Consider the following 17,718-nt stretch of genomic DNA (forward strand, 5'->3'; position numbering starts at 1 on the left):
TCACCCTACACAAAAAGCTCATGGTTCATAAGGATGACTCTAATCCGTCTTCCTTGCTAATCATCATCATCATATGCCTGTACTCTTATTTTATTTGGAGTGCAGCTTTTTCTCTCATGCTTTTCTATCTGGCATCAACTCACGAGTAGCAATCTTTCAAGCACTGGTTTCTTTCACACAATCCAACCATCGTTTCTTTGGTAGTCACCTTCCTCTATCATCGACATGTATCTTCCTCTAGGATGCAACAAAGTCTATCACAATCTTGCTAAAGCCCATATTTTGTCCCCTCTCGGAGCCCTGATGAGAATACATCGGAAAGGACGATGAAAGTGAATTCGAAACCAGTTTTCGGTAATTGTAACGAGGCACAGACATTAAGCCGATAATGTGGGCCTGGTTAAATATACACATGTAGTTTCGCTTTGCAAGTACACACAAATGTGTTACTTTTTGAGCTTTGCAAATGAGTAGTACCTGTCTGTCTGTAGGCGATATTAACCAAAATTACCACTTTCAAGCGCTCAACGTTCCGACAACGAAACGCTTCTAAAGCCTATTTTGAGTCTACACTCACGCTTGTTATATTTTTGATGTCATTAAGGATATTTATTGATAAGAAATGATGGTGTCAAAATTTACTTCATACAGGGTTTTTTTGAGAGATTACATTCAATTAGGTGCTTTGTTGGGTATGCTATATTTATGCTCGACAAAGTGCCAAGCGTGGAGAGTTTTTGCATATTTTTGTGTTTAAGTATTTATTTCAGAATAGCACCTACCTATTCACTTCAGTCCTAGGTCATCAATACGTCAAAGCCAAAGTAATGCATAATGTCACAACGTAAGCAAGTGTTTGTACAGAAAAACTTTTACAAGACTTAAGCTCAGACGCAAAAACCGCAACAGCATCGAATCGCAAGCGCCAAGCCGAATGGAGCGTCTTAACAATGAACGAAAAATTCCCACATTCATCCGAGATTATATTAAACATTATACGTTTTATTATAAAAATTGTAAGCAATCCAGTTTAGTTAGTAACTGTACTAGTTTTTTTAACGGTACATATAGTCGGGGCATATGTGGGCGCCGATGTATGAGCGATCAAGGCCAACCGGTGGGCACTTTAGTAAAAAAAATAATTTATTTCATTGACTTTCATATAATGTGATGTGTCTAAGTTGAGACGAGTTTGTTTTGAGTGTTGATTAAAACTTCGCTGTAGAAGGCACGCTTGTCCGGTAAAAACATTTTGACTGTATATGGAACTTTAAGCTGGTAATGCTTAACTACATACAAATACATCATGTTCACAATCAGTTTATCACATTTTTGCAGGATTTCACAAGCCAACTGATGAACAAAATAAACTCTATGAACCTGTTTATTTAGTTAAGAATTGCTTTGCAGGTTGGCATTTCTCTACGCAAACAACATGCCACCAGACATATCAAAATGTGAGCATAAGTATAAAGAATGACTATAGAGCCAGATTTTATTGGTTATACAGCAATGAGCCTCATCTGGTCATTTCTCGAAGGACCTCGCCGAAGGAGAGAAGGTTAAAACTTACAGACGTTAAACATACAACCCATCTATTTAACTTCGCAGTCAGTTTGAAATTCGAACAGGCGACTTCACCCGATCGCCGCCGACACCGAGCCAATCAAAAGCGCCGATGCACTCGGCCGCAATAAAACCACTCTAATATATGCGTACGCGTCGCGTTGAAGACTTTTATTAGCAATTTAACAAGTGTCGTGGACGAACCACGATTTGATTTATGTACACATAATGCACGTTTTACGTTTATTGCTTCTTGTATATCAAGTTTGGGCGCCGATATGTTATTTGAGATTTGGAGGTACTACTTCGGAATTTATAAGGTGGCGTTTTCGGCTGCCTTCGAATGGTCCGCCTGCAGTCGTCGAACGCGTTATAATGTTTACCAGATTTTAATGTGATCCAAATGTCGCAAGGGAATGGGCGACGTTACGCTCATTCATTTTAATTGGAGGCTAAGTTAGAATGTTGCATAAACAAAGTAAATATTCATACGAACACCCACAAACTCCCTTTAAAGCAGTTTATTGTTGTATAGATATACATCTCGTTTGCAACTCTAACCATGAATTATTGTTTATTTTTCTTCGCAAGACATAATTAACAAAGTGATGGAGGAATGTGACAAAATGTCTATCCGGTATTCGTTGAGCAAACTAATGAAGAATAATTAGGTAAACTCAATGATAAATTGGTTAGTTCTAAAGCGAAGCCGCCTTGTACCAGTGATATATTTCAAAAGTGTGCTGCCACACTACAATGCACATTGAGACAGGCAAAAAACATCACATCAACGAAATCAATATCACAGATTTTTGACAAGACGAATACTCTTTTAGCCGCGGTCGGTCAACGCGTCAAACATAATCAAAACTGTCATGACGGAATGAAAACATATCAACGAGCTTGTCGGTTCCTATTGAAGACGACGAGTGCTTGATGTCAATACCAATTAACATTTCATATCGGTGCACGCAATCAAATGTGTCAGCGGACATATAATCGATTTGAACTCAATAAGGTTATGGTTTTGGCACCTTTGTACGCTCTCGTTCGGAATGAGGGAACCTGAGCGGTGAAACAAACACGCTTGTCAGTGTAATAATCTATTCAATTCCTGTAATTAAATAGTTTTGTCGTCATATGAAATGATCCTAATGGCACATTGAACGAGCTAGCTGCGACTTTATATCAGTATCAGGACATTATCTTTCAAATAAATTCCGACATAATGACAACCTTATTTCAACTCCCCTGCAAAGCAAAACAGTAGCCCATTGGCTACATTATCACATAAAAATTGATGTCCTTCCTCAATAGTTTATTTATGTAAATGTCCACTATCTGATAGAATAACTTTATTATATTGTAATATGTCATAATCTGAGGAACGTTGAAAGTATCAGAGTATCAGTTACAAAGCGGAACATCGTAATTCTCATACTTTATGACGTGGACGATGACGTCACTGCATGGTAGTGAAATATCGACGACAATTTGAACGGTTAAAACTGAATATATTAGGGATATAAAAAAGAAACTTGGCTAATATTGGGGTGGGAGCGGTGCAAGCGTTGAGCGGGAGCGAGTTGAGAGAAATATGATTTATTTTTACTGTTTTTTTTTTATCCTACATTGTTTATAAATCCCTCGAAGATTAATAAGAAGACAGATGATAGTTAAAAAAAACATATATTCGGGTCATCCACAATCCACATCTCGATATTCCATCAAATACTGCAAACGATTCGCTCAACCATGCGTCTTCTGGCAGTAAACATTAAAAAATTAAATAGATCCTCCCACGAACCTAAAATTTAACTAGTCAAGCAAAATTATGTTATTACCCTTCATTCTCTCGCCCTCATTAGGTAGCTAGTAGGAATGAAAAACGCTTCTCCAATCCGCTCCCGCTACCGGCCCTAACTCAATCCAACCCGACATCCCGCGGAGATAGACCGTACGTGTTCTAAGTAAACGGGCAGATAACGCCAGGTGACTTGTGGAGCCCGTAGGACGTAAAATGTAAAACGTACATCTGATAGAGACCTTCGTAGGTGATGTACGCGTGACGGGACGCACTACCGCGGTGACTCACTGGGTGACTGTGGTATTTAGAAAATGTTTTGGGATAGGCGAATGGTGGTCTATTAGAGATTTAGTCCTAGCTGCTGATCTGAATAACACACTGGCGGATTTTGCCACGCGTACAAACACTCGTGTCCCGTGGGAAGTTTGCCCACCCGGATAAAAATTAATCTATAGCCTTTCGATACACTGTAAAAATTGTTCAAATCGGACCAGTAATTATTGCTCCTGAGTTTAATGCATTCAGGCTAACAAAGAAACATAAAAACAAAACCCTTCAGATTTATAAGAATAACATCACCATACATAGGTTGAAATTAAAGTACTTTAAAAAACATTTAACAAATAGAAGTACGTTTTGGCCTCTTCTCGTATCTGCTCATCTTGCTCATCAAAAGCTTAGTTTTGAGTCTCAAAGACGCATATAATTCAACATATCACTATTCCAGACATTATTAATTTTAAGACTACGAAGCTGGACATAAATTTTAATGGTGTTAGTATGAATACCAAGCCTTTATTTATGAGTTCCTATGCTTCATTCAAAACCTATGAATGGCTTGCCATTTTATATGGCACCTCATTCCTGCTAAATAGGCTTTAGACTTACTTGCCTAAGATAATATATGTATTTCAGATAGAAAGTGTGGGCTATCTTAGTGCTTCATATTATAATGACGTCTGGTTGCAGAAGATATAGAAATAATATTTATTTATTTATTTATACACAACCTTACAATATATAAGTTTATAGAATTTTCAGACCATAAAAACTGTTCTTTATCTTCGAGTAATCGTATCCTGTCGTTATTGTGTGTCTCTATTCTTTAACTAGGTTTCGCCCACGACTTCGTTCACCTAATTAGGGAACTATGACCCGTGTCTAATAAAAGATTCCTTATTTATGTAGGTACATCTCTAAGATACCAATAGAATATCCAAGCATTTTATATCAATCAACCGTTTTGGCTTGAACGCGTAACAAACCAACATTCTCAACTCTAAATTAAGTATTCTTCTGCATATCCCATGACTCTTCATCTCCCGAGTCTTTTCCCAACTATGTTGGGGTCGGCTTCCAGTCTAACCAGATTCAGCTGAGTACCAGTGCATATCCCATGACTCTCAAGACAATCCGAATAACAATTCACATACACGTCACGAAATACCAAATCAAGTCTTACCATTCTAAGAAGAATACATTGTAAATAAAGGATGCGCATACATCTGCTACATAGTTACATCGGAGCTACTCTATTGGCTATACAAAATGTACCAAATACGGATGGAAGATGCCTTTGAGCACCTTTGAGGTATCGGAGACAACCAACTGAAGTACTACTTATGGTTACTTTTCTAGTCAATGTAGCTAGGGGATTTCTAGTTAGGATTATATACAAATGACTCATTCCAGGAACTATCGGATCAATTAGTAAAATTCTTTCAGTGTCACATAACCAATTTATCGAGCAATGCTAAAGACTACTTTTGACAAACCTCACCTTGATTAATGAATCACACTCTGTATTTTAGTGAAAACCACAAAATTCCGTGCAGTGCTTATTGAGTTTATCAAGAACCGATAGGCAGGAGTGGTGAAGTTTTTTTAGGATTAAATCCTCTCTGAGTGCTTTGGTTTTATGGAAATAAAAAGAGTACTTCCTAAAAGTATAGATATAGAAGCTGGTCTATAAATAGAAGTTCAAGGGCAACCAAAACTGAAGTTAAATCAAAAATGTTAAACGCTAAACAAACTTTGCAAATATAATTATGTAAACTGCCGCAAATTATACTTAACAGACAGAAGCAACATTTAAAACTCTTTCTTAATCCGCTGATTGCGATCTAAACCTTTAGACCAGAAAATTATCTTAAAACTTCAATTAGATTTTAATTTTCTTCACATAGTTAGGTTAATTTTTAACAAAATGATTAAGTAGCTGCGTTATTTGTGTTTCTACTTAAACATCATCATCCTCCGAACCTTTTTCCCAACTATGTTGGGGTCGGCTTCCAGTCTAACCGGATGTAGTTGAGTACCAGTGCTTTACAAGGAGCGACTACCCTATCTGACCACCTCAACCCAGTTACCCGGGCGGCAGACTGGTATCAGACTTACTGGCTTCTGACTACCCGTAAAGTACTTTGTGTTTCTACTTAAACAAGTATCAAGAATGCTATAGAATATAGATTAACAATAACTTAAGTAAAGGGTGCTATGTTTAACAATTTTATCGCCTTTGTGCGTAGTTCTATTAATAATAAACATTGTCAGAGAAATAATTAAAATACATAACGCATTTTGACACCTCTTGCAATCGATTCGGGTTTCTTATGCTGTTGTGCTGTGTACTATAAATATTGTTAAAAGGATTGATTCCATCGATAGAAATAGAGTTTTATTTAAAGAAAGTATAGGCTATGTTACAGAAACATTTTCAAGCGGTTTGTTTTATTAACTGCAATAATGGGTAAAAAACTCAGCAAACCTGGAGCTACTAGTTTGGGATATAAGAAAAAAAATGTTAAGCAATAAAAATATTCTTTACATTATATTTTAAGGCTACTGTAAAATAAATCAGTTCGCCATTCATGTTTTCAGTTATTTACTGGAAAATACTACTTTTATATAATATTAATTTTCTTATAACTGGAATCATCATAAATGCACAACGGAATAATAACCTGTAATTAAAAATATGACCTTTGACCTTTCAACTATGCTTTTGAAATAACCTATTCAGACGCGTCTATGAATGGGACACGTTGGAACCACTAGGGTTCCGTAGACAGATTTCCAAGTATTTCGCGTGATTTTCCAGGAATATTGACTATGAACTGTTGGGACGGTAGTATTTCACACTGTGCAGTAACCGATTTAATTGAACGATGTTTTATCGTATTGCAAAGTAAATACCAATGGTTTGTTTCTGAGGGTTTAGGTTTCAGTCTGCTCTGCATTTATTGAATGCTACTTAGGACTGTGGGCTGTTTTACTTACACGTATGTCTTTCGTCCAACTTTTCAGAAGAATTATTTCTTAGACGGAAAAATTAAGGGGCTTATAACAGCATTTCTCTATAGTTAATTCCTTTTGTACATATAGTTTAAACAATAGTTCATGCACGTTAAATTGGGCTGTGATACCAGAAGTAATTATTAATGTGTCATTATATTTTTAACTGCATGTTATCATGTTTTATTTGGTTTATAAATAGAAAGTTATCTGTCATGATCCCAAGTTTATTTTTGGGACGCAGTAATACTCACTATAATCAGTACGTAGACACGGTCATAAAATGTAATATTTGATTAGAAAAACTAAAAATTCTTTGCAACTACAGTTATTCAATACGGGACCCGTTCGTCAGTTGTATAAGTGAATCCTATTTATATTCAATGCGACTCACGATACGTCCTCATAATTCGCAACGTTGATATAATTATGGCCCTCATATCCTAACGTGCGCGATACATTGCCGTCTCAACACTATACATACGAACCACTGTCGTTGTCACAAACGCAATGTATACTAAATTAACGTAGCACTCATTAATTCTAAATAAATGACAGTTACATGTGTAGTTTTCATAAATGTTTCTTTTGATCGTAACTTTAGAACTTTTTACGCTTTATTTGAAAATGTACGAGCGAAATTGCCCTGCATTTTGAAATATTCTTAAAGAAAAGCGTCATATTATAATTATACAACCTTTTACTGAAATACCTACACGATGCAGTTACATTTATGACGAAAAGTTATCACATGTATTCAACAAGGGATTTATTTTCATCACGAAAGATTCATGTGTGAAGAAACACCTTATTTGAGACACCACACCTTACCTGGTGAAGACCTACCCGTTGAATTCCCTTCTGACAAAAAAGTTGAAGAAGAAGGATCTGTCAAAAACAAGGACTTACCTGAAATAGTCATTCTTGCAGAAAATACTGCTATCCCTGGCATAGCACCGCTGTTCCGAATCGAGGGGCATCTTGCACTCGCAGCACTTTAAGCATGGGGTATGCCAGCGGCGTTCTAGCGCCAGAAGGTAGTATCTGTCTGTTATGCGGCCTCCGCAGCCAGCACAGGCGTCTTCTGGGGGGGCTTGGGGCGTTTCGTCCGGGGGCTCTCGCTTCCTACATGAGGTGCAGTCACGGGGCGAGCCGGGAGACGTCGCGGGCGCGACGGGGGACAGGTCTCCGCCCCCCTCGTACGCCGACGTAAGGTATCTCTCGCTTTGTTGCTGAAACAATGAGTGTTACGTCAATTTTGGCACTGAATTTTGGATGTTACAGGATGTGGGACCGACACATTTTCAGGTGAAAGGCAGTCAATTACATACAGTTATGAATGGGTTTAAGTGCAAACAGAGTACCTTCAGTGAGCTTATGAACTCGTGAACTAAAGAACACATGTATTTCTTGAACATATTAATACTCAAATTAAAATAAATGATATCAAAATCTTTATCAAGTCTGGTAGCTTCCACGGGACGCGAGAGAAACCGCTAGTTTAATATATATGTAGGTACTTCTAGGAAAGGAAATGTTTAAGATTCCTACATTGTTTACTATCGTATGTAAAGTAGGATAAATACTTCGCCTACCTACAAGCTTTATGGTATTTATTCAAGGACCAAGATAAAATGTAGGCTTAAGTATAAATATTTAACAGTTGTTCTTATATTGAATTTAAATACATACATATTATCATCAACATTATTACAAAGTTAAAATATTGAATCGTAAGTTCCTTACGGATATTCAGATTCATACTGAAAAGCTTCTTCTTACGAACTTGATATCACGTACATAAAAATTCACTTTAATATTCAAATATTTTTTCAGTTGATTTATTCCACTCATTCAAAAGTCTGAAACTATAACATTACAATATCCACAATACAATTTCCATCCACAGTCTGTCTATTGTTAATAAATCTCCTTACAACATTTAATAATTTACGTAAACGTTGAACTTCAGCTTGAGTCCTTGAACAAGGCTCCAGAAATTGGACGCTCCCGCCCCCTCTTCTCACCCCACCCACCCTAAGGAGCGACCCCTAACGTCTAAGTTTGTGCAAACGGTACTCACCAAGTTACAATTATCATAATTAATTTCATTAGTACCTATTTAAGGAGCAAACTGGGTGCATTTCACTTTCAGTTAAGTTAGGGAGTATTTATAAATCATTTTATAAATGTAGAAGTTTTATTTTATGCCTGTTTCAGAACTTGTATTGTCCCACACTTCCAATGTTACTGCATAATTTTAAACAGATGAAACCACATTAGCTTACAAAATCACAGTAATACCCATTAAACTAGTATGAGCCTAAAATTGCCTTACAAAATCCCATAACAGCAGACTACACACATACAGTCCAAAAATCCAACCAGCAAGTCCAAATCTTCAACCCAAACATCTTTTCAAATACGCAAAGACGGAAAGCCTACCATTTCTATACTTACATATAATATATGTACATATTTTACATAGGGAACGAGGGGTACGTCTGTAGCCCCTTCACGCCTGCGCTCTTCCAACCCTCTTTGCCGAATTAGGAGCCCGATATTTAAAACGTCTTGAATGCTACCAAGAAGCTTATTCGTACCTAGTGACTGGAGGGAATAATGTGACCAGTTTTCTTAGCTTTGAGCATAGATTTAGGTTCCAGGTTTAGTATTTATCTATGGTTTTTAACGATTAGTCACAGGCTATTTTTGTTCGAAAATTATTTTATTGCATCTAAGTTAAACGCATAGGTATATATTTCTTGCGTTCAGTACTTTTAAAGTGGCCTTATTATAGTTAGTAACCTAAGTTGCTTAATCTAAGTAATGCTTAATCTATTTCTTTATATATTATCATATTTCAGTGTACAGGAAGGATAGAGCAAAAGCGTGTTATGATGTGCAAAGGCCATCAACCAGCTGTCACCTGCAGTCAGACTGTAGTTTTCAAATGTTGTGGATATTCGAGGCCGTACCTATCTAATATAGCCGTTGGTAATTTTAACATATACTCTTTCATGGAGTAGTGTATAGTATGCAATGTTAGGCATATACTATATACGTAATATTGACACGTCTAGACACATAATTATATAATCTTAGGGTCGTGAGTTCATCGAGGTGGGGTCGCTCCCTTATCATTGAGATTTAGAGCTAGGCCGGTTATTGTTTACCGATGATATTTAACGTAAATAATGATTATTGTACTGCGCAGTACATTCTTATGTCATATGCTTATATGAAGAGCCGTACGCGTGAAATAATATTTTTTATAAGTGGCTGTAAAATGAAAAGTTACTGCATTCAATTAAAAAGTAATTTCTATAATTTGATACATTATTCTGGAGATAGACACAAAGGTATAACTAACTATACCACTTAGTAACACTTTAACAAAAATAGAAATCTTAGCACAATTCTAAAACACCTCAAAATAAAGAAAAAAAAACAAGAAAATAAAAAATATAATTGTAGATAATTTTCAATAGATATTATTGGTATGCACCGTTCATAAAATATTACTACTATTCACTACAAATCAGTTGTGAACAAGCAAAACTCGAACCTGAAGTTCTATTCGCATAAAACTACTCCATTTCGCTGAAATCTTCAGGTAAAGTTAGGAATAAAAGTGTAAGTTCTTTGACAAACTAACTTTCTTGACAACGCAAAGTTGTGTGACGCTAAACTAGGTTGCATTAGGTCTTATACATATAAAATACTAGCTTCCGTCCGCGGCTTCGCAAGCGTCAAGTTCGGTTATATCGCGTTTCCAAGAGAACTCTTCAAAAGTCCGGAATAAAAACTATCCTATGTTCTTTCTGAAGGTCAACTCTATCTCTGTACCAATTTTTTTTTAAATCAGTTCAGTGGTTTAGACGTGATAGCGTAATAGGCAGACAGACAGACAGAGTTACTTTCGCATTTATAATATTAGTAGGGATTAGTCGTTTTCCCGGGGTTTCAGTCGCGTCCGATAGGAACTACTGCCCGTAAGTACCGAGATAAAATATAGCCTATGCTACTCGAGAAGAGTGTAGCTTTCTAACAATGAAATAATTTTTCAAAGCGGTTCAGTAGTTGCGGAGCTTTTGAGATACAAACATACAAAAATATATTTCTTTTTTATTTATTTAGTATCTACCACCTATTTTTTTTATTATTTAGTGACCAAGTTGTAAGGATTTCTGAGGTAGATCAGCAAGTACCTCTTTGTAAAATTTTATCGTAACCCACACAGCAATTTTCACTATGAGATTTATAAACTAGCACAGTCATAATATAGCTAGTAACGTTAGGGTAATTTATGCTAGCAATTAATTCATCAAATATATTAGGTACCAAAGATTATCAAGATCCATAGAGTTCATTAAAAAAAAAACGGTCAGAAGTGCATCCGACCATAATATTAAATAATATATTTATTTTATAGTTTTAGTTTATTTACTGAATTTTATTATGGTAATTTATGGTTTACTATCAGATTTAGTTTTTTGCTTCACTTGCATGGTGGTGGATATAATTAGTTTTGCTACTGTTCTTGATTTAAAATAACGCATAGATAAGTATGGCCTAGATAATTAATATTATTTTATATCCTCCTTAAATGGTCCTATGCTTAGATAAAACTTGATACCACTTGATTTAAGTACTTACAAATTAATTATGTTCCAATTATGAATTTAACTGACAGTTCCCATAGACAATATATTAATTAAATGGGTAATTTGTGTAATAGTTTATCTTAACTTTTTAGTACACAAGGTATAGTCTATGTTTCTGTATTTAAAAAAGCACGGAGGCTAACTATGGCCTAATTAAAAGTTCCGACGGTAAGTTCATCGCAGTTTCTTCCAATTGAGACGAATATAAAACCATTTTGTTTAATTAACATAATTATAATGACAAATTCGACAACTATACGAAATAACGCCTAAACTGATTTGGTTGAAATTGAGCACATTCAGCGGTTATTCGGATATTTGAAGCGAGTTGGAATTTTCTTTCAAAAGATGCGTCTAAAAACAAGAACAATTGTGGTTTTCGCTTGTATAAAAGCTTCACTTAAAAGCCATATCTAGGGACAGATATAATTGAAAATAGTATTGTAGATAATAGACTTACCTATAACCTTTTCGAACTAAACCTTTTCAAAGACCCGACTACTAGCGAATCATTTGTGCATTTACTGAATAAAACTGAGTTCCACTTTGCGCCCATTTTATCTTTATTTCATTATTTAAAGACAATGTTGTTAACTTAAAAATGGTGTATTAAGAAAGAATATTTTGCGATAAATTCAAATTATTTTTTCACTAACTGTTCCATGGATTTTCCGAAAGAATAACCTACCGCATCTGTTTAAAAAGCGTATGTCCCATCTTAGGCCCTTACTTATCCGTGTACCGAATTTCATTGAAATCGGTTCAGCAGTTTTGCGGTAAAATCAAGACAGATTAACATAGTTGCATTTATAAAGTGTATAAATACATGGGATTAAAAACGGTTAAAGAGAAATTGTGATAAGCTTAATTAAAAGTTGTTTTATTAACTTAATTAATATTTGTATGGTAAATAAAGAATTAAAATTAAAATAAATATTATTGAGGGAAGGAAAAGTTTGTGTATGAGATTAACTCGTAATATATCTGTGTAAGTAGGCACTTACGGGGAAAAAAAACCATCAAACAATACTAGTGAATAAGAGATGGTGTATCGATGCCAAATTATCCTAGTTTGTTGGTAATTTGTAAAAAGGTTCTAAATATTGAAAATAGCCTCTTTATAAGGGGCCGCGGTAGCACAAAGATAAGATTTTAGATCTATAATATAAATAGCTATACACGTAGGTATATAAAATAACCACCAGATTTTTGTGTGTAGTCTGTCAGTTTTGTTTAATGTTTTCTATGAATTTTCAAAGTAGGTACGCAGTATTGTTTTGATTAAAATGAGACGGTTAATATTGTAGGTGAAAATGGACCCTAGAGGTTCTTAATTTTGAATGAGAATTATGAAAATATAAACCGTAAGCTGTACTGCACCTAGTTCTAAACTATTCTGAAAAATAAAATAATTATTATGTAAGTAACTGATCTTTTAGCAAATAATAACGTTCAGTAATGTGTTGATTAAACAGAATAAACTCTTGCTATAAACATATTAAATAAATTGGCTGGCTTATTCTTTGGACAAAGAATTTATTAGCATTGCCATTCAACGTGGCAATGCAGCCAGTCTTCTGGGCACGTTTCCGGAGGACAGTGATGCGGAGGAATACTTCGACGCCTGATCGATGCTCTTTTATATTATGTTTTATGTTTATATACATTTTGTATATAGTATTTTATTTTTAGTTTTGTATAAAGATAAGTAGCTTAAGTTTGTATATATGTATATTGTGTACATTAATAATTCATTAAATTGAGGTTTTTCAGTGCATTTAGAAATAAACTATGAAAACTTTGCTAACATATTAAATAAATACTTGTTCTAAATCGATTACAACTACATAGGTGCTTATTACACGTTAGTCAATGAGACCTCATTTAACCTGCAATAATTAAGCGTCATAATAATCTTTGCAATTTAAACATTAAGCGAGTTACGGTTTTCAACTAATATAGAGGTAGTTGTATTTTATAACGAGCCGCTAGATAGTAATTAGTTATTATATATCTATTATCACTCTCTTGTATTGCTGCTACCAGTAGAAATACAATATGGGGTTTAAGGCGGCTAAGTAATAGCATAATATAGTATTCTTCTTCTTATTGAGTAAGCTGCAAGTTTAATCACCTAGCAAGTCAAAGTATCTTTATTGTATACTAGCTTTTGCCCGCGGCTTCGCTCCCGTCAACTGACTTCTCTACTTTACCCTATTTTTTTTTCATAAGAACCTTCTCCTGACAATAACTAACACAACAAAAAAAAATTAGCCAAATGGGTCCAGGCGTTGTTGAGTTATGCGCTTACCAACACATTTTGCGATTCATTTTTATATTATAGATGTAGTAAGTCCTGGTATCAAAGTTTTCTCAAATCCGTCTGACAGCCTCTGACGTAGAATTATAACAACGACTGCTACTGAGTAGCATTCGAGGACGCCGACTTTACGTGTCCTTCTAGCATGGGGGTATTAAACCGCCACCTTCCAGACTCCGGACTGCTTTGTGAAAGTTTCTAAAGGCTATGAAGCGATTTCGACCCTATCGAACCCGAGACGTCGTGCACAGCAATTTCACTACGCGACATGAGGCATAGCACAATTATATCGCGCTCAATAATTTGATATATAATGTAGTAAGCATCTTCCTATGGTTACCAATGCTAATCTAGACTAATATAATAAAGTTTAAACATTTTTATATGTTTGTTTATACCCTAAATTCGCCGAAACTGCTGAGCCGATTTGAAAACATATTTGCTGTTGGCTACATTATCCCCGCGTAACATAGGCTATATTTTATCGGGATACGAGTAGTAGTTCCCCGGAAAATACCCAATGTACTATACCAACTATATAAGTAGCCGAATGTAGTAAGCTTAATAATTAAGGTGCATCTACACGGTGCAAGTAGCTTGCGCAAGTTGAGGCACATGCTCAGGTTATATTGATTTAAAAAACGTGTGGGTCCAGCGACTCGCGCATGTACCAAAGCAAAATAAACCAGCGTGCTCTTGTCATTTGCGCATGTTGACTTGCTCCAGCTACATGCACCGTGTAGACGCACCCTTATTTTCAAATCTATGCTCAACGCCAGATTTAAGCTTGAACATTGTTCTAGGTACAAGGATAATGATTTCCCGCAATTGATGAACTAATAACGTTTACACCTAAATACGGATAACGGTAGACTAATGAGAATCTTCATGATATTGTATATCAGTGATATAATTCACAGATTATGGGATACTAGCTAATTACAGAGGTTCTACCCGCGTCCCGAGGGAACTAATTTCCGCATATGCATATAAACTTACAGATATGATCATTTTAGACACTACCTGTATAAAAGATTTCATTATCTGTTCAGTAGTTTTGGCATAAAGCGCGATAGACGGGGTTTCATTTAATTAGGCTTTTTAAATCTTATTTTCTATCCGAATATACTTAGCTGTCATTTCTCTGGTATATTATATATTTTAAACCTACTCTTTTCTTAATTATTACTCTATCTATTGGTGAAAACTGCATGAAAATCTTTGCAGTAGTTTTGAGTTTATCGCAAAACAAGCAACTATAATTCTCCGAGTTTGAAATAATTCCTATGCAAGTAAATGATACAGTATTGCTGAATCAAACAGCACTGTATTTTCAATTTTCTTTTCCAAAATTCATGAGTGAATTAGGTAGATACAAAGGGCATTGCTGAATTAAACAGCGCTGTATTTTCGACTTTCTTTTTCCAAAATTCATGAGTGAATGTACAAAGGTGAACCAGTTGCTTTGGTCGCATCTTCTTCAATAGTTCCAAAGCTTAGAGTCTCATCATTAGTGTCCAAGGTATAGTTACACTTAAGTATATAAGGGTAACTTCATTTGAGTGAGAGGTTTATTTTCGGCAAGCTATGTGTAAGTTTCTAGACTAGCTACTGAGTCAAACTATGAAAACACTTAAAAATTGGAATAACTACTGAAGAACCTATATTGAAATCTATTAGTTATTTCAATACTACAACTACTGCTATTCAATTTATATCTACATACAAAATATATCTTAAGTACACGGTACCACGGCACCTATCTTCCCTTTTATACAATATTAGGTATACTAGCGAATTTTATTGTATTTTTTTTTTATTATTGTTTCAAATATGAGTGCATTCATATGTAATACTATCTCCCTTGAAAGGAAACTTCTTTCATATAAACCATAAAAACTAACAGTCTCCCTGAACACGGGGACTGAAACTACAATATAAGTAAGTACTCGTATAACATCCAAATAAATAGTATGATTATACTCTCATAATTAATATACTTATACATATATAAGAACTTATAATAAGGCTATCTATAAATTAATACTCAGAGATTACTCTTAAATAAATCTTATCGGTCTAGTACCTAGGTGCATGCGCCGACGCAGAAGCAACTGAAACCCGTAGCCATACAAAATTTAAAAATATCTACCAATGTAAAATAAGGCATATAAAATGTGATATACCTAACTACCTATACTATACGTCCAAATTATGTCTGCTTCGAAGATCTTCTAGATATTTTTAACAAATAGGTACGCTCATTGGTACATGCTTATATTAATACATAAAAAAAATTATATAGATACTTATATTATGTCGTATGCCGCATATGGTACCTATGTGTAGGTAGATTGCCTACTTTGTACACTTAGGTATGTAATACTTATGTGATAGTGTTACTTCAGTCAATAGGTACTTGCAGCTTATTATAACTTAATAGATTTAATTTAATTTATAAAATGCATTTATCAATACCCGTTAGCATATAGATATAATAAATGACTATTATATTAATACAATACATAAATAAAATACTACATTTCTGTAGCATTTTAACCAAGTTAAGTGTCTAAACAAGAACTGCATTCAACTCCGGCGCAACGATAGACGCATGCGCACACGAGTTAGTTTTCATTGACTTAAATAAAATAATGTAACAATAATGAATATAATATATACTATAAATATACAGCTTTCTTCATTATTAGTAAATAAGATACCTATTATCTACAATAAATTAAAGTTGAATTATCTTGATAATAATTAATTTGGCTCATAAGTTTATCATTATTCTCTATCTAACAGTCTAAATATCTACAATCTACAGTCTAAATATCAAAACTCCATCTGTGACTAAATAATTATAAGTAAAGTACGGTACAACAATAATATACTTCATACATTAAAAGTATGTATACAGAAAGTCTAATACATACATGTATTTAGTATTAGGACAATATACCTAAGTAATACTAAAACAAATGAAGAACGCATGCGCAATGCATGCACAGACAAACAGAACGAGGAAATATTGCAAAGAACACAGATTTAAAAAATATACAAATACAAACTTACTTTACAGTCTATTTATAAGTTAAAACATATAATGTTTTACACTTATAAATAAAATGTAAACTTATAAATTCCTGGAAAACAGGAAGGACGGACGTTGGTAGGCCAATAATACGGATAGCAATATAAAACTGCTTTACAATTATTTGTACGGCAACTCCTTTATTTTATATCAATCCTAGTAATCTTAAGACTTCTCAAGTATCAATGTTTGAAAATATCTAACCTTTATTTAGTTGTTATACTATTTGCAGTATGGGAATTTGTATAATATGCTACAGGCTGATTTGTAAGAGTAAATTAATGCTCAAATTCCAATATATCACAATTAATAAGAGGAATTATATTAGAACCATGCCTGTATAATTTGCTTTAAATTATATCTCATTATCTGCTTATACGTCTAAGACAATATTAATAATGTAGTCCCTGAAAAAAATGGCGGAATTTTCATTTTCTTTCAGGGAGTGTTCTAACCGCCCATATTCTGTTGTGCCGGCCAAATGGTAAGAGTAAAATCAATAACATCATTTTTAAGAGATTTTATGAATATTTCTTTAATGAATCTGAAGTGCTTATAACTTTGGCCATAAATATGCAGTAACTTAGCTAATTGTAATGTTTTGAAAGAGTTTTCTAATAAGCAAATTAAAATTAGACTAAAGTTATGTTATAAAAAGTTGTATACAAGTACTATTTTATGTTTAAATAAGTTAAAAAATAAAATAAATAAAGTTGTATCACATAAACATGAAAATATGAAGTGAAAACATAAACTTTTAATTAAAACTAATGAAAACTTGTAAACAAAAATAACTTTTAAAAGTTCCGTACCCAGTGCATCGTTCCCCTCTCCTCGTATACTCCCATCTGGGGTTCAATTTTTTCGTTTGGTATTTTCGAATGTATGGGCCTCTGCCCCACAACACTGCAGCACTCACTCGCGAAACATGCGTGCGATCTTGGTCGCTGCCGTGGCGCAACTAGCT

At 34.5% G+C, this 17,718-nt stretch overlaps 1 protein-coding gene across 2 annotated transcripts in view; it reads right to left on the reverse strand.

Annotated features, from left to right (window-relative positions):
- LOC110373008 (protein apterous) overlaps nt 1-17,713 on the reverse strand; it is an 85,175-nt gene extending 67,462 nt beyond the window's left edge. For both annotated transcript variants that reach the window (XM_021330093.3, XM_021330092.3), the window contains exons 1-2: nt 17,564-17,713; nt 7,577-7,899 (exon numbers count right to left, since the gene is read on the reverse strand). In XM_021330093.3, coding sequence (XP_021185768.3) covers nt 7,577-7,899; nt 17,564-17,599 — 359 coding nt within the window. In that variant the 5' untranslated portion in view covers nt 17,600-17,713. The remainder of the gene's footprint in view (nt 1-7,576; nt 7,900-17,563) is intronic.
- Nucleotides 17,714-17,718: the final 5 nt, after the last annotated feature.

Source organism: Helicoverpa armigera, chromosome 1, assembly GCF_030705265.1.
Source record: "Helicoverpa armigera isolate CAAS_96S chromosome 1, ASM3070526v1, whole genome shotgun sequence".
Taxonomy (NCBI): domain Eukaryota; kingdom Metazoa; phylum Arthropoda; class Insecta; order Lepidoptera; family Noctuidae; genus Helicoverpa; species Helicoverpa armigera.